Source organism: Scyliorhinus torazame, chromosome 9 (assembly GCF_047496885.1).
Source record: "Scyliorhinus torazame isolate Kashiwa2021f chromosome 9, sScyTor2.1, whole genome shotgun sequence".
In the NCBI taxonomy this organism is placed as follows: Eukaryota; Metazoa; Chordata; class Chondrichthyes; order Carcharhiniformes; family Scyliorhinidae; genus Scyliorhinus; species Scyliorhinus torazame.
The window spans coordinates 106752497-106769291 of record NC_092715.1 but is presented as its reverse complement, the minus strand read 5'-3'; the positions used below and the strand labels follow the sequence as shown (position 1 = coordinate 106769291).

The following is a 16795-nucleotide window of genomic DNA, read 5'->3' as shown; positions in this document are numbered from 1 at the left end:
AGCTTCAAGTCTGGATGGCTGTAAAGTGCCTTTTTGAAAGTGGGGTGTTGTGCCATGAGTTTAGCCTTATTGGAATAGTACAGGAGGCTGGGGACAGAAAGGTCAAAGTCAGAGTGGGGAGGGGAATTTAAAATGACAGGCAATCGGAAGCTCTAGGTTCCACTTGTGATTTGGACGAATGCGTTCCGCAAAGCACTCAGCCAACCTCTGTTTGGTCTCCCCGGCATACAGGAAATCGCATTGTGAGCAGCTTATACAGTGTACTAAACTAAAAGAAGTTTGCTACCTAATAACAGTTGAGGGGTAAAAGCAATACAAATACACTCCTCAACACAATTCAGAAGTTCTGCTATCTTGTGAATGTCCTATCCTTTTTTGAAAATAAATTTTGAGTACCCAATTAATTTTTTCCAATTAAGGGGCAATTTAGCGTGGCCAATCCACCTAGCCTGCACATCTTTGGGTTGTGGGGTCAAAACCCATGCTTGGGTTACGGTCTGTGTGGAGTCTGCACGTTCTCCCCGTGTTTGCGTGAGTTTCCTCCGGGCGCTCTGGTTTCCTCCCACAGTCCAAAGATGTGCAGGTTAGATGGATTGGCCATGCAGAATTGCCCTTAGTGGTCCAAAAAGGTTAGGTGGGGTTACTGGGTTACGGGGATAGGCTGGAAGTGTGGGCCTAAATGCACACACGACGGGCCGAGTGGCCTCCTACTCCACTGTAAATTCTATTATTCTATACAACACCAGGTTGGATGTGATGAAATCGGCCAGAAGTAATCTCAGTGTTCATTTGACTCGTCCATAGTTTAGCACGGGGGACAGGCTGACAGAGAGGAAAAGACATGTAGGTCGGAAACAGGAACTACCAAATAAGGTCCTGGCCAGAATCAGTGTAGGCCATCTGCCAGGCCACTCAAGTCAGCACAGAAAATCATTATCGCTAAACGGAACTTTATAATCATTCAATTGCAGTATTTATCACTTTAACACAAAGGATGAAAGTACCATGCTATGAGCATGTAACTAATTTGGAGACAGTAGAGATCAACTTTGCAAAAGGAAGAACGATAAAGAAGCCATCAGACTCCATAATTGGCTAATAGCTAGTCAGACACGAGTGTTTCAGAGGACAATGGATCTTGATTAAATCATCTTGGCTGAACAGGAGTATCCTGTTTATTTCTATTGATGAGTTAAGTCTTGATGAGACAATAGAACTCAGGCCAGGTGTGTGTGTGTGTGTGTGTGTATCATGACTCAGCAAAACCTGCACAAAAGAAGGGACTTCGGAACACATCGTCAGCGACAACACAGGAACCCCTGGGAGCAACAATGACAGAAGAGGAGCCCTCAGCTCAGCGAAGAAGATATCAACACCCGTGTGATCATAGCCTGGCCAGCCCCCTTCACTAGTATGGGTAATACCAAGAGCTCAGCTGTGAGCCTGAGTCATTTTCTTTGTGGTTGATTTTGAAGATTGTAATACCCAAATACAGTTACAGTAGACAGTGTGTGTTTTCTAGTGTCTGGCTAATCCGATCAAGCAGCGTCTCCATCAACAACAGACTTTGGAGAGAGCATGAGGTTTGTCTTAAAACAAAGATCAAAGCCTACCAGGCATTGGTTCTCATATCACTTCTCTATGGCAATGAGGCCGTTGTAAATATCACAATACTAAATAGGATCCAGTTAAAACCACTAACTTTGTATGTTCAGAAACTCGAATAATCTTGGGATAACATGACAGACTCATTGGATAACAAACTCAATCGACAGGGCAAACTTCAAAGCAGAAAACCAGCATATGGAAATCAGCATTAGAAATATTTATGTGGAGCACTTAATTGTTTGAATAGCATGACTACGAACAAGTTGGTGGGAGCTAGGAGAGACGGCCACAAAGATGCACGGCTCATGAACAGAGGAAGCATTAATGGCAGGAGAAGGTGCTAGTAGTTGCATTAAGATATCTGAATGTGTTAATAATAGTGTCATGATATGCAGATAATGATATACAGGCAGGCACAGACAGGCAGCTAATGAACACAGAGAACAGGACATGACCAATGAGCAGGCAGGACAGATCAGGGGTGGTATCTCACTATAAAAGGCACGAGGTACTCACACTCGGCCTCTTTCCACAGACAGACATCTAGAGAGTATATCAGGGTTGATCAGAAGCATCACACCCAGAATGTGGCTTAGAGCAGGCTGGTTTAGTTAGACTGAGTTACTACAGTTAGATTAGCAGGAGAGTCGAACTCATTTAAGAACTGTGTTAATAGTTCAATAAACATATTGAACTCATTACAAGGTCTGGACCTTCCTTTGTCAAAACATACATCAAGGAAGCAGCTTATGCCACACGAAGAAGCATAATACAACATGGTACCAGTAGTGCCTGTTAAATCTATTTAGTTCGACTCAGCAAGATACGTGACAACCAGCAACAGCAACCAGGCAAGATGGTCGAGATTCCTGTTCCTCAGCAACTCAGGTACCACGGCAATCTTAGTGCCAACTGGCGTGCATTCAAGCAGAGATTTCAGCTTTACCTGGAAGCAGCCGACCTAAATGGCGTGGCCGATGCTAAAAAGATAGCTCTTCTATTCACCATTGCGGGTGAGCATGTAACAGAGATCTGCAACTCCTTCAAATACTCCAAAGGGCAGGACAAAAAAGACTTCCAGACAGTCCTGGACTAGTTTGAAAACTACTGCGAGGTAAACACATCAGAAATCGGAAAAACTGGCGCTGATACTCACCACGAGGCAGAGGTAGGGGTGCAACAGAAGCAAACGGCAATTTTGAGGACAGCCATCTTGCGCAAGGAGCCGCACATACACAGTTCCGAAAAACACGCACAGCAAAGGAAAGTCCATTTGCCCGTGTGCGACGCTGCGCGGAGCGTCAGGATGCCGACATCATGACGTGCTCGAACTGTGGCAACGCCCACTTAAAGAAACACTGCCCGCAAGAGGTAGGCGATGTTTAAACTGCGGGAAGCCTGGACACTATGCAGCCTTGTGCAGATCTGCACCACCAGTCAGGGGCCAGCGCGCCCAATTCCGGCGATGGCGCGTTCAGAGTGTGCAACAACGATTACAGGATTCTGATCCTGGCAGCACAACGGATCCAGAGGAAGAATGCCTGGACTCCGCCTACTGTGTGGGCATCATTACCAAATGTGAATATGCCACATCCAACTCATCACAACTTCAAACCATCCTCGCTGTGGATTCTGCGGACGAATGGCGTGCGGTGATGCAGGTCAACCACTGCTCCATCCAGTTCAAGCTGGACACAGGTGCTTCTGCCAAGCTCCTCTCACAGGCAGATTTCAAACGCATCAAGAAGCCCCCCAATGTCCTTCCAGCAGCCTGCAGGCTCCTGGACTACAACGGAAATGCCATCACGGCACTGGGATCCTGCCATCTACTCGTCTCCAACCGGAGCACCCATGCACGGTTAAGTTTGGAAATTGTCAAGTCAGACAGGGCATCCCTACTTGGCGCGCATACCTGCAAGCAGCTGAACCTCGTGCAGCGGGTTTACACAACGACATCCTCCAATGTGGATTTTCAGGCCGGCATTGACAACATCCTCACTCAGTATCTGGATGTGTTCGACGGGATGGGCACGCTGCCATATCGATACAAGATTCTGCTATGACCTGATGCCAAGCCAGTGGTCCACGCACCACGCCAGGTCCCGGCTCCGCTGAGGGAGCCCTGAAGGCACAGCTCAAGGATCTTCAGCAACAGGCCATTATTTCCAAGGTAACCGAACTGACTGACTGCGTCAGCTCGATGGTGTAAGTTAGAAAGCATTCGGGAGACCTGCGCAAGTGCATTGATCCCAAGGATCTCAATAAGAATATATTGCGTGAACACTACCGCATCCCAAAGCGGGAGGAACTCACCAGTGAGATGGCACACGCACGTTTTTTCACCAAGTTAGATGTGTCACATGGATTTTGGCAAATCCAGCTGGATGAGTCCAGCAGAAGGCTCCGCACCTTCAACACACCGTTTGGCAGATACTGCTATAATCGCATGCCGTTTGGCATTGTCTCGGCATCGGAGATCTTCCATCGCATCATGGAGCAGATGATGGAGGGCATCAAAGGGGTTCGTGTGTACATGGACGACGTCGTCATATGGTCCACGACCCCTGAGGAGCAGGTTTCCTGTCTCCAGCAGGTATTCCGCCGTGTCCATGCCAATGGCCTAAAGCTGAACAGATCCAAATGTTGCTTTGGCATGTCGACACTCAAGTTCCTAGGTGACCAGATCTCTCAGTAGGGCATGCGCCAGGACACTGACAAGGTTAAGGCCATCGAAGCCATTAAGGTCCCTGAAGACAAGAAGGCAGTGTTGCGCTTCCTGGGCATTGTCAATTTTCTGGGCAAGTTCATCCCAAACTGGCCTCACAGACCATGGCCCTACGAAACCTGGTGAAAAGGTCCACTGCCTTTTAGTGGAAGGCAGCACATCAGGCGGAGTGGTTGGAGCTGAAAGCCAAGCTCACCACTGCACCAGTCTTGGCATTTTTCGACCCAGACAGGGAGACAAAGATCTCGACAGATGCGAGCCAGGATGGCATCTGTGCGGTGCTGCTCCAACGCGATGACATTTCATCCTGGACACCGGTAGCCTATACATCGAGGGCCATGACGCCCACCGAAACAAGGTATGCGCAAATAGAGAAGTAATGCCTGGGTCTTCTCACTGGCATTCTCAAATTTCACGACTATGTCTACGGTCTGCCGACATTCACTGTCGAGACAGATCATCGGCCTCTGGTCCACATTATCGACAAGGACCTGAATGATATGACACCTCGGTTGCAGCGCATCCTTCTCAAACTCAGAAGGTACAACTTTGACTTAGTGTACATGCCTGGCAAGGAGCTCATCATCGCTGATGCATTGTCCCGCTCCATCACATTGCCTAGTGAACCGCTGGAAATCATCCGGCAGATTGAATCACAGGTGCAGCTGTGTGCTAGCACCCTCCCGGCGTCTGATGAGAAGGTGGTTCGTATCCGTAAGGAGATAGCCAAAGACCCCCTCTTGCAGCGTGTCAAGCACCACCTCGCCAATGGCTGGCAGAAAGGGCAGTGCCCTCAATTTTACAATGTAAAGGACGACCTGACGGTGATTGATGGTATCCTCCTCAAACTGGACCGGATTGTCATTCTGCTCAGTCTCCAGAGCTTGGTGCTCCGCCAAATCCACGAGGGACACCTGGGCGTCGAGAAGTGCAGACGCAGAGCCAGGCAGTCTACTGATCCGGTATTAGCCAGGACATCTCGAACATGGTCCTCAACTGTGAGATCTGTCAACGCTTCCAGCCAGCGCAGAGCAAGGAGATGCTCCAGCAGCATGAAATCGAAACCTCCCCATGACCCAAGGTTGGCATCGACCTCTTTTGTGCGAATGGTCGTGACTGCGTGTTGATTATTGACTATTTCTCCAATTCCCCTGAAGTCGTGAAGCTCTCAGACCTCACATCTCGGACAGTCATCAAGGCCTGTAAGGAGACGTTCTCCAGCCATGGTATCCCACTCACTGTCACGAGTGACAATGGCCCGTGCTTCAACAGCCACGAGTGGTCTATGTTTGCCAAGTCATACCATTTCAACATGCCACTTCCAGCCCACACTGTCCACAGACCAATGGGAAGGTTGAAAAAGGGGTGCACATTGTGAAACAGCTCATCTGCAAGGCCGCGGATTCTGCTTCTGACATCTACCTCGCGCTGCTTGCATACAGGGTGACCCCACTGTCCACTGGCATGTCGCCGGCTCAACTCCTGATGAACAGGGACCTGCGGACGACACTTCCAGCCATACACTTGTCCAACCTGGATCACCTCCCGGTGCTGCAGAAGATGCAGCAGCTTAGAGACCGTCAAAAGCAGGGCTATGATGCTCATGCCACCAATATGCCCGTGTTATCCCCGGCAGACACTGTCAGGATCAATATACTGGATGGTGGCTGGTCTGCTCCAGCTGTGGTTGTTCGACATGCTGCGCCCCGCTCGTATGTTGTACATATGGCTGATGGTTCTGTTGTGTGACGAAACAGACGGGCACTGTGCAAAGTTGCCTGCCCGCAACCACTTTCTTCTCCGTTTCCGTCCATTGTTTTGCCACCTCCTGATACCTCGAACTACGAAGCAACCAGTCATGTTTCCATCCCGCCTGTCAAGGCACCGTCGTCCCCACCACCACCTCTCCGGCGGTCAACAAGGATCAGACGCAAGCCCCCAGAGATTGGACTTATGAACATTTGTTTTGTTTGCTATGTTCTATTTTCTCACATTAGACAGCTGTCTTCACATGTAAATACGTTCATATATGCCACCGCTTGTAAATATGTTAATATATGCCACCATATGTAAGTATGTTTCCATGTGCCAATAAAACATTAAAAAAAGGGGAGATGTCATGATATGCAGACATGCAGATAATGATATACAGACGGTACAGACAGGCAGCTAATGAACACAGAGAACAGGACATGACCAATAAGCAGGCAGGACAGTCAGGGATGGAATCTCACTATAAAAGGCACGAGGCACTCACACTCGGCCTCTTTCCACAGACAGACATCTAGAGAGTACATCAGGGTTGATCAGCAGCATCACACCTAGAACATGGCTTAGAGCAGACTGGTTTAGTTAGACTGAGTTACTACAGTTAGATTAGCAGGAGAGTCGAACTCATTTAAGAACTGTGTTAGTAGTTCAATAAACATATTGAACTCATTGCAAGGTCTGGACCTTCCTTTGTCAAAGCATACACCAAGGAAGCAGCTTATGCCACACGAAGAAGCATAATGCAACAAAGAGAATAAAGGTTAATCAGTGCTCAGTGAAAGCAAAACTAAAGAACAAATTACACAAGTGGGGGCGGGTCTTTGCATCCGGCCAAAAATGTTTTGATACTAAAATAGATGTTATAGTAAAACATTTTGCCCCCTCCCCAGCAGCCCATCTGTCACTTGTTCTTAAGTTTTGCATTTATTCTCCTTTATTCTCCCATTAACACATTCTGAGATATTTATATGTAAGCCCCGAAGAAGTCATACGGACTGCAAACGTTATCTGTTTTCTCACTCCTCAGATGGTGCCAGACCTGATGAGAACCGCCCCCCCCCCCAGTATATTCTTGTGTTTCAGATTCCAGCGCCCCCAGTATTTTGCTTTCTTTTTAACCTGTGGTCCCCAGACACGGGACATGGCAGGTCCGAGCTGACAGGAACAGGTATTGCACCCTGATCTCACGCTTGATCGAAGCCAAAAGCATCCCTGTTCTTCAAATACCTCACCCCCATCAGCTCGTCACCTTTCGCTTCTCTTTTTCTATTTGCCCAGACGCACGCTATCTTTTTAAAAGTCACTCTACACAGCGCCTGCCTCCTGTCAGTCATTTACCTCGCTTGGAACAGCAGCTCCGCTTTCCTATTGGTGAACCTCAAGGCCATTAGGAGAGGGGCCAAGCAGTATCCGTGCTGTTACTGGTGGCTGGAGATGTCAGTCAGAGGGTGCTGTGTTTAGTTCTTCCCCACTGAGGAGATTCACAGAGAGAGGGAGAGAGGAGGAGGAGCAGGGGCGTGTGGTGAAGTGTCTGTTTCGAAATCTCACAGACAGAAACCTTTGCGCCTTACTTATTTCCCAGACTGGGAGGGAAAGCGGACTCCGTCATTTCTATATTATAACTAATATAAATATACACTTATATTAAAAAAAAATGCGTCTCCCTCGGAAATGTTGGACATTGTGCACCATAAGTATCATAGTCATTTTTTTTAAAACAAAGGACATAACAAGATCGGAGCACCAGCAAACGCAAATGGGGTAATGTGCATTCGTCTCGTCTTAAATGAAAAAGTGGTGAAAATATTTTAAAGGAGTTTGCCTGCAAATCAATAAATGCAATTGGTTTGGTAAATTAATTTTATTTTGAAAGAACGACAATTAGCATTTGTAATCCACAAGTGATATTTGTGTTCCTACCTTTTTAAAGCTACAATTAATTAATGCTTCAGGAAGAGTTTACCACCCCCCACCCCTCCCTTTAAATGTACGTTTTCAATCGAGTTAGTTTTGCCGCTTGCGATCTTTTGTGGTTCATTTTCCTGACGACGTGGCTCGCGAAACGTTCTCCGTTCAGAAAAGAAAAGTGCTGGGTGGAATGGAAACCTTTTGTGGAAGTGAATCAGTGAGAAAGACAAGTCTCAGCTTTCACCAAACAAAACCAGGTCCAGCCAGCCAGCCACTTCTCCCACACAACTCGTCTCGAACGAAAGGTGCCGGGATTTTGATAGCGACCCTGGGGTGTCAGTGGGGGAGGGGAGGGGGTGGGTGATGGGGGTAACTCTGGATATTGAGAACGATCTTGCATTTCGCATCCCCCCCCCCCCCCCCTTCCAAATCAGTGCCGTCTTTTTCTGTTGTGTTTCAATGAGTTGCAATCTCTCTCTTTTTCTCTCCAGTAGGTGGGCTTGTGCCTACACCTCAGATGTGGTTAAGGCGCCAGTGTTTGGTCTGATACACACTGAATGGCTGTGATTTGACTGATTGGGGTGGCAGTCGAAGTCACATTCAGCCGAGCGCTGCAAAAAAAGACCACAGTGTTCTTGTGTGGAGGGAGCGGCGTCCCTTTTAGCAGACTTTGTGAGGCTGCAGAACTATTCAGCGATTCTCCTGCTAATATCGATTCGACATTTTCACCTCCCTGTTTCTTTTATGAAACTGTCACTGCGGGTTCGATACGTTTTACTTCGCTCTCCATAATGATTCAACGGGTTATTATTTTATATTAGATTGCCATCGACCTCCCCCCCCCCCCCCCCTCAACTCTTTCAGTAATTTTGTACAAACGGTCTGTGAAAAAACAAATTTTCAGTTCCGAAAGCCTAACACGCAAGCTGCGGTTTTGTGTGTGTGTGTGAGCGGAAAGTCAGTTCTCAGCATTTGTCAGAAAGTCATGTACAAAGTATCCGCTGGATCAGGGGGGAGATAGCTATGGTGAAGGCAAGGCGAGAGAGCGCTCAGTCACCCTAAACACAGCTCACAAGTTAACCTGTGGCTGGATCGCTTCGGAAAGTGGCTTTCGTGTCAGAAACAGAACACGAGCTGGACGTGTCTGGCGAGAGAGGTGAAGCAATCCGGTGTGAAACATAAAATGGTCAGTTTCCCTGCGATGTACAAGATGCACGTCTAGTGGTTGCCAGGCGTGAACTGGGAGCTGATAAATAGTTGAAAACAACCTCTGCAGTAACTTTCTGTTTTTTTTAAACCTTAACTGTTTCAGGAATGGAGAAGCGAGCCCAACCAGACTGATGGTTAATACTTCCAGAAAAGTAAACAGGAAGAGTGTGCTTCCACGCTTTGAGCACACTGTGAAAGGTTGGAAAAACAATGCATCCCTAGTGATCAAGATCAGGTATACAAGTTTAAACTGACAAAATTAACTCAACTGATGTTGTAAACATTGGTCAATCATGTTCACATTGTGTAACCAACATGCTAATGCAGCTAGGTTAACCCCTTTTATGCTGTGCAGCTTTCAAAATAATTAATTTCAGCAAGGGAGGAACAAAACTGGAGTTTTTTTCTTATTGAACAAAACAGGAAATGTAACGTATTCAGCCCTTGCTGTATGTTGAGGCCACATTTTTGCACCAAATCATCATCCAGTAAAGGTCAGTAAAGATTTCAGCGAGATCTTGAAACCCAGAAGATGTACAAGTTATTTTCTCAATTTTGCAGCCAATATAGCTGTCACAGGTCAGAGTAGATAAAACATGTCAAAGATAGAATTATTCAAATCTTTATTATAGGTATTGGCATAAGTGTTTGCTGTTACTATACTAGTCACCAGGCCTCCTCTGCCCCAAGCCACCTGACATTTAGCTGAACATTTTAAATTATAGGCAGCACTCATTTTATGATGTACATAATTGAGTAATATGAGCACTAATGATAGAAATGTTTAATGAACCAAGAGTATTCCTCAGACAATAGTTGGTATTAATAGAGGAAAGACCACAGGGCTGCACTCTCTTACACGCACTGTTGCTGTGAAAAAAGTGTAACAGAAAAATGAACTAAATCTGAAATGCAGCAGTGTAGCAGGTATTCTAGTTTATTCTTGGTCGCAATAAGGGAGAAAGAATTTTTTATGAATAAATTTTACAATTAAATCCTAATGTTGATGTTTATTCACAGTTACAGCCAGTTGGTATCCAGTGAAAATCAAGGCGGACTGAGTTGGATAGCAAGGTTTTCAAAAAGACATAATAAAGAGAAATGAACACCCCCTCCCCTCCCCCAACTCAGTACAGAATAGAAACTTTAATAATGGGCAGATCTCCAGAAATATCTTGTCATCAAAGGCGGGTTTGCTTTGCATATATGTTCTATCTATGTAAATGCATGGTGACAGATGAGAGAGTGCATGTGAGAGAGAAGATGGTGGATGTATCTCTGGGTTGCAAGACAGTAGTTGTGTTAAGAAGCTCAGACAAACAGAATAAAGCTGGAGTTACTCATCTGGACGTTGAGACTAGGTCACTGACTGACTGCAGTAAGATGCTACAGTTTAAGTCCACAAGGTAGGGAATTTTCTTTTTAGAAGTTCCTTATTGCCATGGTGCATTTCTGTTGCTGTTTGAAGAAGCCATGTGGCATAGCGAACCTGAAGGAAAATTGACTTTCGGCACATGGCCTGCAGGAATATTGAATTTGTGACATAGAATCTGAAATTAAATTGAATAAGGAACATGAGACATGGAGCAGTTGGAATTTAATTTTTGACAGTGAATTGCAGGAAGAGTCTATTGTATAGGACAGCAGCAAAATCCTAATTCCTAGTTATGTTTCCATAAGGAAATTGAGAAATAGCGCATTAATCACCCATAAGTTTTTTTGCAATTGCAGTAAAGTGAGGATTACAGATCCCTTGTGTTTTTTTCAGTTTAGCACATTTCATTTCTTCTTCTAATTAGGTAAAACTGTCCCAATTTGCTTTTTATACTCTTGTTGTTAGGATTTCTTTTTCTCTGTTTTCATTTTTCTCAGTTTTCATTGTTCCTTTTCTGAAGGCAGGGATAAATATGATTCCATAAGTTCTTTACACAAGTAGCATTTGCAATGCCTGAGTCTAGACAATGAAAGTAGAATTCTGTGTAACAGCGAGAGGAGGACCTCTGGTGCAGCAGATAGCATCCTTCCTCTACCTCTGGGCCAGAAGCTCCCTGTTGAACTTTTACTTCAGGTCTTGATGGTGATGGAAGGTGCATTCACAATGTGGCCCAACAGGCTGATTATAAGCCTGTAAATCCTTCCAGTATGCCTGATGTCAGACAAAGTGGAAGAGTTTCCTTTGTCAGCCATATTGCTGGAGGCAATGGCAAACCATTGCATAGTTTGTGGAGCATAAGAATAGAGCAATCCAATTTAAGTCCATGGCTGCCAATGATCTTGTAAGACATTGTACCTGAAGGAGGAGGAGGTTCACACAATATGAATTTCCCATCGAGAAGAAAAAAGCAGTTTGGAGCAGATTTCTTATTTCCCCATTTTACTGTTTTTTTCCTTCTGAGTCACAAGACACAACGAAGAGTGGGATTTCTGGCTGTAATTTCCTTTCTCATAACAGAATTCTTCATAACAATATTCCTGCTTCTTCCCTGTCTAAGTTCAGCTAACTTAGCATTTACAGGGAACAGAGTTTGCAATTTTCCTGACCTGTCTAGTTGGATAGAAGGACTTTGACTCTGCCATTACCCAGTGACTCCTGTTGAAAAGTGCGCATGTGTTTATCAAGCAAAGAAAGCGTCAGGCTTGACTTTAAACATCTCTCACTCTTCAGTTCAAATTTCTGGCTGTCATCATCTGACTCATAAATCCAGAATGCTAACACACCAGGAGGTGCTGAAGCCCTCAAAATTGCATCAAACTTAAGTCAGCAGATTCAGGGTGGAAGGGCAGAAAGTTTGGGGGACAGAATATACTTTTAGCTCTCAGTTGTTATGTGTAACTGCAATTAGTTGTAATTTGGCGTGAGGTGACATGCTAAAACACTCATGGAAAATACCACCGACATTCATATGTCAAATAAAATTCTAACATTTCAAAGTATTCCCATATTTACTATGGCTGTGCATTATTTATTTGTTGAATTAGCACTCGGGTGTTACACTAGTTACTGGTGTTTTCAGTTGAGTTTCTGAAGAGCAAAATTCCCAGATGCAGTTTTTGCCATAACGTAGTGATATACTTACTGCCTGTATGTACATTATAATAAAAGTTTATAAATGTGATAGATTTGCTCCGAAAATATTACTTGAACAAGAAATATTGGGCCATGATAGCAATAATATGGTACCCAGAACACAAGTGACTTTTCTTTTGTGAGAGCTATTCATATTGGCCAAATGCGCAATATATTATAAAACCTTTTCTACTTAAACTTACAAGGCACTGGGGCTGGAACTAAATTGATTAACAGGGTCATTTTGATTTTGATTTTTTTATAGCTGAACATTTCTGCTAAAAGTAGAAGGTGACTTGGATCTTTAAAAACTGAACAGCTGTTTCTTTCTTTAAATTTTCTCCTTTTTAAGGGACAATGGTGAGGAAGTTCCTGTTGGAGAGACTTCCAGTATTAGCGGTCAGCTAGAGCATTCTTTAGGTTCTCAGTTGCATTTCAGAAATGACTGCATTTTGTATTAATACAGAATTAAAGGAAGTGGTCTACAAAAAGCACTTGCAAACAGGAAAACATGTAAATTAGTAGCAAATGCATTGTAAAATGCTGTTTTTTACACCACTCGTCTAAATCCTCAGGAGTTTTGGGAAGTTTTATTTCCCTTCCAGCTGTGAAATCTGGAATGACTGACTCTATCCAAGATAAATAGGAATCAATGTTGTTTTTAAAAAAATGCGAAAAGTATGTGTAGGGTTTGTAGACTCGACACAGTATGCTACTCATGTTATCCTCAATTCTACACCTGACAGACTTGGAGGCCCTAAATATTTGTGGGCACATACCAGCAGCCCTCCATGATCTTATGCCACATACGAGTACCACATACATGTCCAGGTGGAAGCTGTTGGCAGATATTTGTGTATGGGCACTATTACAGTTCACTCTGATCCTGTAGCTCATTCCTTTCCAGTAGGTTTCAATGGATAGAAGACTGGTGTGGAAATCTAGGGTGCATTTCCCTCCCTTGAACCCAGGGTTATAGAGACTAACCGTAGCCATCACCACCATTGCCCATGAGATCACCAGGAGGACAGATCTAAGATCAAAACTGGGAGGATATGTTTCATTATCTTAATGTGTGGTGCAGTGAACCATTAGGAGAACATGGCAATTCCCTGTTTATTCACATAACTCCTCTGGACAATTACTTAAGAAAATCTTTCTTGCAAGTGAAATAAAAAAGACATTTCACCATTCTCCATGGTGTACCCGGTTTAACAAATAGATCTAACTTCTGATACAAGCATTAGAACACAGAACATACAGTGCAGAAGGATGCCATTCGGCCCATTGAGTCTGCACCGACCCACTTAAGCCCCCCCGTAATCCAGTAACCCCCTCCTAACCTTTTTGGTCACAAAGGGCAATTTGTCATGGCCAATTGACCTAATCTGCACACCTTTTGACTGTGGGAGGAAACCGAAGCACCCGGAGGAAACCCACGAAGACACTGGGAGAACGTGCAGACTCCACACAGACAGTGACCCAGCGGGGAATCAAACCTGGGACCTAGGTGCTGTGAAGCCACAGTGCTAATCACTGTGTTGCAGTGCTGCCTATTGTTCACCTGTTGTGCATAAAATTCAGAAACAAAATGTGCATAGTTTTGAAAATTGGCTATCGGATTTTTATGAGAGAAATTGTTACATCAACCTGCTTACGTCTGTAGACCAGCAAACCATCAGCCAAGAGAATCGGAGAGAACTGGATTCTTGATGTGGCCTTGATTTGCAACTCACACCAAGTGATGGAAATATGAAATATATTTTCCTCATAGAATCAGGTCGCCTGTGATGTCATATGTTTGACTCCTCTCTTCATGACGCAAAGTAAAATCATTTTCTTGGTTCATTGTTTCGAATTTCATCTGTGCTGGAGATTAGTTCTCTTCAGTATTAATAAAACTCATTGAAATATTCAAAAATAAGAAAATAGTGGATAGCAGAAGATTTCAGAAGCAACTGTAAATATTAATATAGAATCTCTACTGTGCAGAAGGAGGCTCAACGGGTCTGCACCGACTCTCCAAAACCTAGGCCCATTCCCCTGCCCATCCCCAGAACCCGTTAACCTAGCCTGCACATTTCTGGACATGAAGGGGCAATTTAGCATGGCCAATCCACTTAGCCTGCATCTTTGGACACCAAGGGACAATTTGTTTAGCATAGCTAATCCACCAAACCTACACATCTTTGGACTGGGAGGAACCCAGAGCACCCGGAGGAAACCCATGCAGACACAGGGAGAAAAGTGCAAACCCCACACCACAGTCACCCAAGGCCGGAATCAAACCTGGGTACCTGGTGCTGTGTGGCAGCCGTGCTACGAGTCCATATTCTTATCCATTAAATTGGTAGTAGAGCAGCTCGAATAGAAGCTCCATCTTCTAAGGATATCATTTCTCCACATTAGTACTGATGTACTACTGACTTATAAAATTCTGAGAAAACACAATCAGAAAAGATTTGAACTTGCGTTGATTTTTCAAAATCACCTGCTGCTATTGCAGGCTAATTCATTTGTACGTGAGATGTGAAAAAATATATATATTGTAACATAAATGACATGGTACTCATACATCTAACACAAGTAGGATGTATTCGTTGGTAGTGTGATCAGTCATTTCAACCAAGGGACTTAGAGACAATTAGGAAAAAAGTGGAGATGTTAAAGCATGTTCAGGAACAAGAGTGCATGGAATTTCAATATTGTAGAGATTTTCTTTTTAATTAATTTCAAGAAATTCCATTTGAGACTCAGTCTCATTCAAAACTAAATCGTGAATTCAAAATGAATTCTGAGTGCTGAGTTGTTTGATTTGAATTTGTGAATATGGTACATCAGAATGTAACATCAGCAAGGCACATTTTTGTTCTGTAAGGATTTGAGCTCCTCCATTGTCTTTCTTGTTTCCTTGAGCCTTTTGCTGGTCTAGGCTAGTGATCTGGTTCCAGTTGCTGTTGGGGAAGAGGCAAGAGCAACCTGTCTGATTTTCATGTGTATTCTCCATCCTTCCCCTTTTAGCAGCATGGTTGAGATTGAATACATAGAAGACTGGGGAACTAACTCACTTCCCTGCCACCATTATTGCACATTCTTTATTTAAATTGCGAATGGATTGAAATATCAGATGGAAGATGGCCAATAGTTTAATGTAATTCAAGCCAAATGTATTCAAAATTATTTTCTACTACGTTGTAGATAGGGTAGGTTCTGCCCCTACTGTCCATTGTCATCAGTAGGCGCACAAACCATTTGCGTGGTTTAAACCACTTCAATTGCTGGTGACAACAGCTCACAGGGGAAGTGGGGGAACGTGGCCCATCTTCCCACCAAACCAGAAGCCCATACTAAAAGAGGGGATAAAGAACAGCAGGAGATGGAACACAGAAGGGTCGGAGCAGACCAGAAGGTCATTGTGACTCTGAACAGAGTTCCGGTGGGTGCAGCACATGCTCATAAAGGGACTGGCTAAACTGGAAAGAGCACAAACATGTTTTCTCAATAATCTTAAAGGTGTCAGAGGGAGCATGGTTATGACTCTTAACAGAGACCTCTGACACCTTAAAGATTATTGAGAAAACGTGTTTGTGCTCTTTCCAGTTTAGCCAGTCCCTTTATGAGCATGTGCTGCACCCACCGGAAACTGCATCATGGTTCTACAACCGGAGAAGAAACCAAATGAAACAAAACATCTGCCTGTTGGGGCAGCAGCGCCAGCCAACCATTTTGTAGCTCGCTATAATTTCACTCTGAAAGCTCTGTTTAAACAACTGTGTGTCAGAAATGCCGCAGACATGAGAAGTCTTTGGCAGGTAGGATCAAGAATAACTCTAAAGCTTTCTATAGATATGGCAGGAATAAACGAATGACTAGTGTAAGAGTAGGGCCAGTCAAGGGCAGTAGCAGGAAGTTGTGCTTAGAGTCCGAGGTGATAGGAGAGGTGCTAAATGAATATTTTTCGCCAGTATTCACACAGGAAAAAAGACAATGTTGTCGAGGAGAATACTGAGATTCAGGCTACTAGACTAGAAGGGCTTGAGGTTCATAAGGAGGAGGTGTTAGTAATTCTGGAAAGTGTGAAAATAGATAAGTCCCCTGGGCCGGATGGGATTTATCCTAGGATTCTCTGGGAAGCTTGGGAGGAAATTGCTGAGCCTTTGGCTTTGATCTTTAAGTCATCTTTGTCTACAGGAATAGTGCCAGAAGACTGTAGGATAGCAAATGTTGTCCCCTTGTTCAAGAAGGGGAGTAGAGACAACCCCGGTAACTATAGACCAGTGAGCCTTACTTCTGTTGTGGGCAAAATCTTGGAAAGGTTTATAAGAGATAGGATGTATAATCATCTGGAAAGGAATAATTTGATTAGAGATAGTCAACACGGTTTTGTGAAGGGTAGGTCGTGCCTCACAAATCTTATTGAGTTCTTTGAGAAGGTGACCAAACAGGTGGATGAGGGTAAAGCAGTTGATGTGGTGTATATGGATTTCAGTAAAGCGTTTGATAAGGTT

At 44.4% G+C, this 16795-nt stretch overlaps 1 protein-coding gene across 3 annotated transcripts in view; it reads left to right on the top strand.

The window, feature by feature from the left end:
* Positions 1-7603: 7603 nt before the first annotated feature.
* The window catches only part of LOC140429416 (CMP-N-acetylneuraminate-poly-alpha-2,8-sialyltransferase-like), a 100942-nt gene continuing 91750 nt past the window's right edge, over positions 7604-16795 (top strand). For 2 of the 3 annotated variants that reach the window (XR_011949084.1, XM_072516366.1), the window contains exons 1-2: positions 7604-7864; positions 9324-9455. Coding sequence is in view for 2 of the 3 variants with exons in the window: in XM_072516366.1 (XP_072372467.1) it covers positions 7758-7864; positions 9324-9455 (239 nt within the window). In the remaining variant the exon portion in view is untranslated. Of the gene's footprint in view, positions 7865-8912; positions 9198-9323; positions 9456-16795 lie in introns of those variants that run through there. The other variant, XM_072516367.1, reaches the window with a different exon arrangement.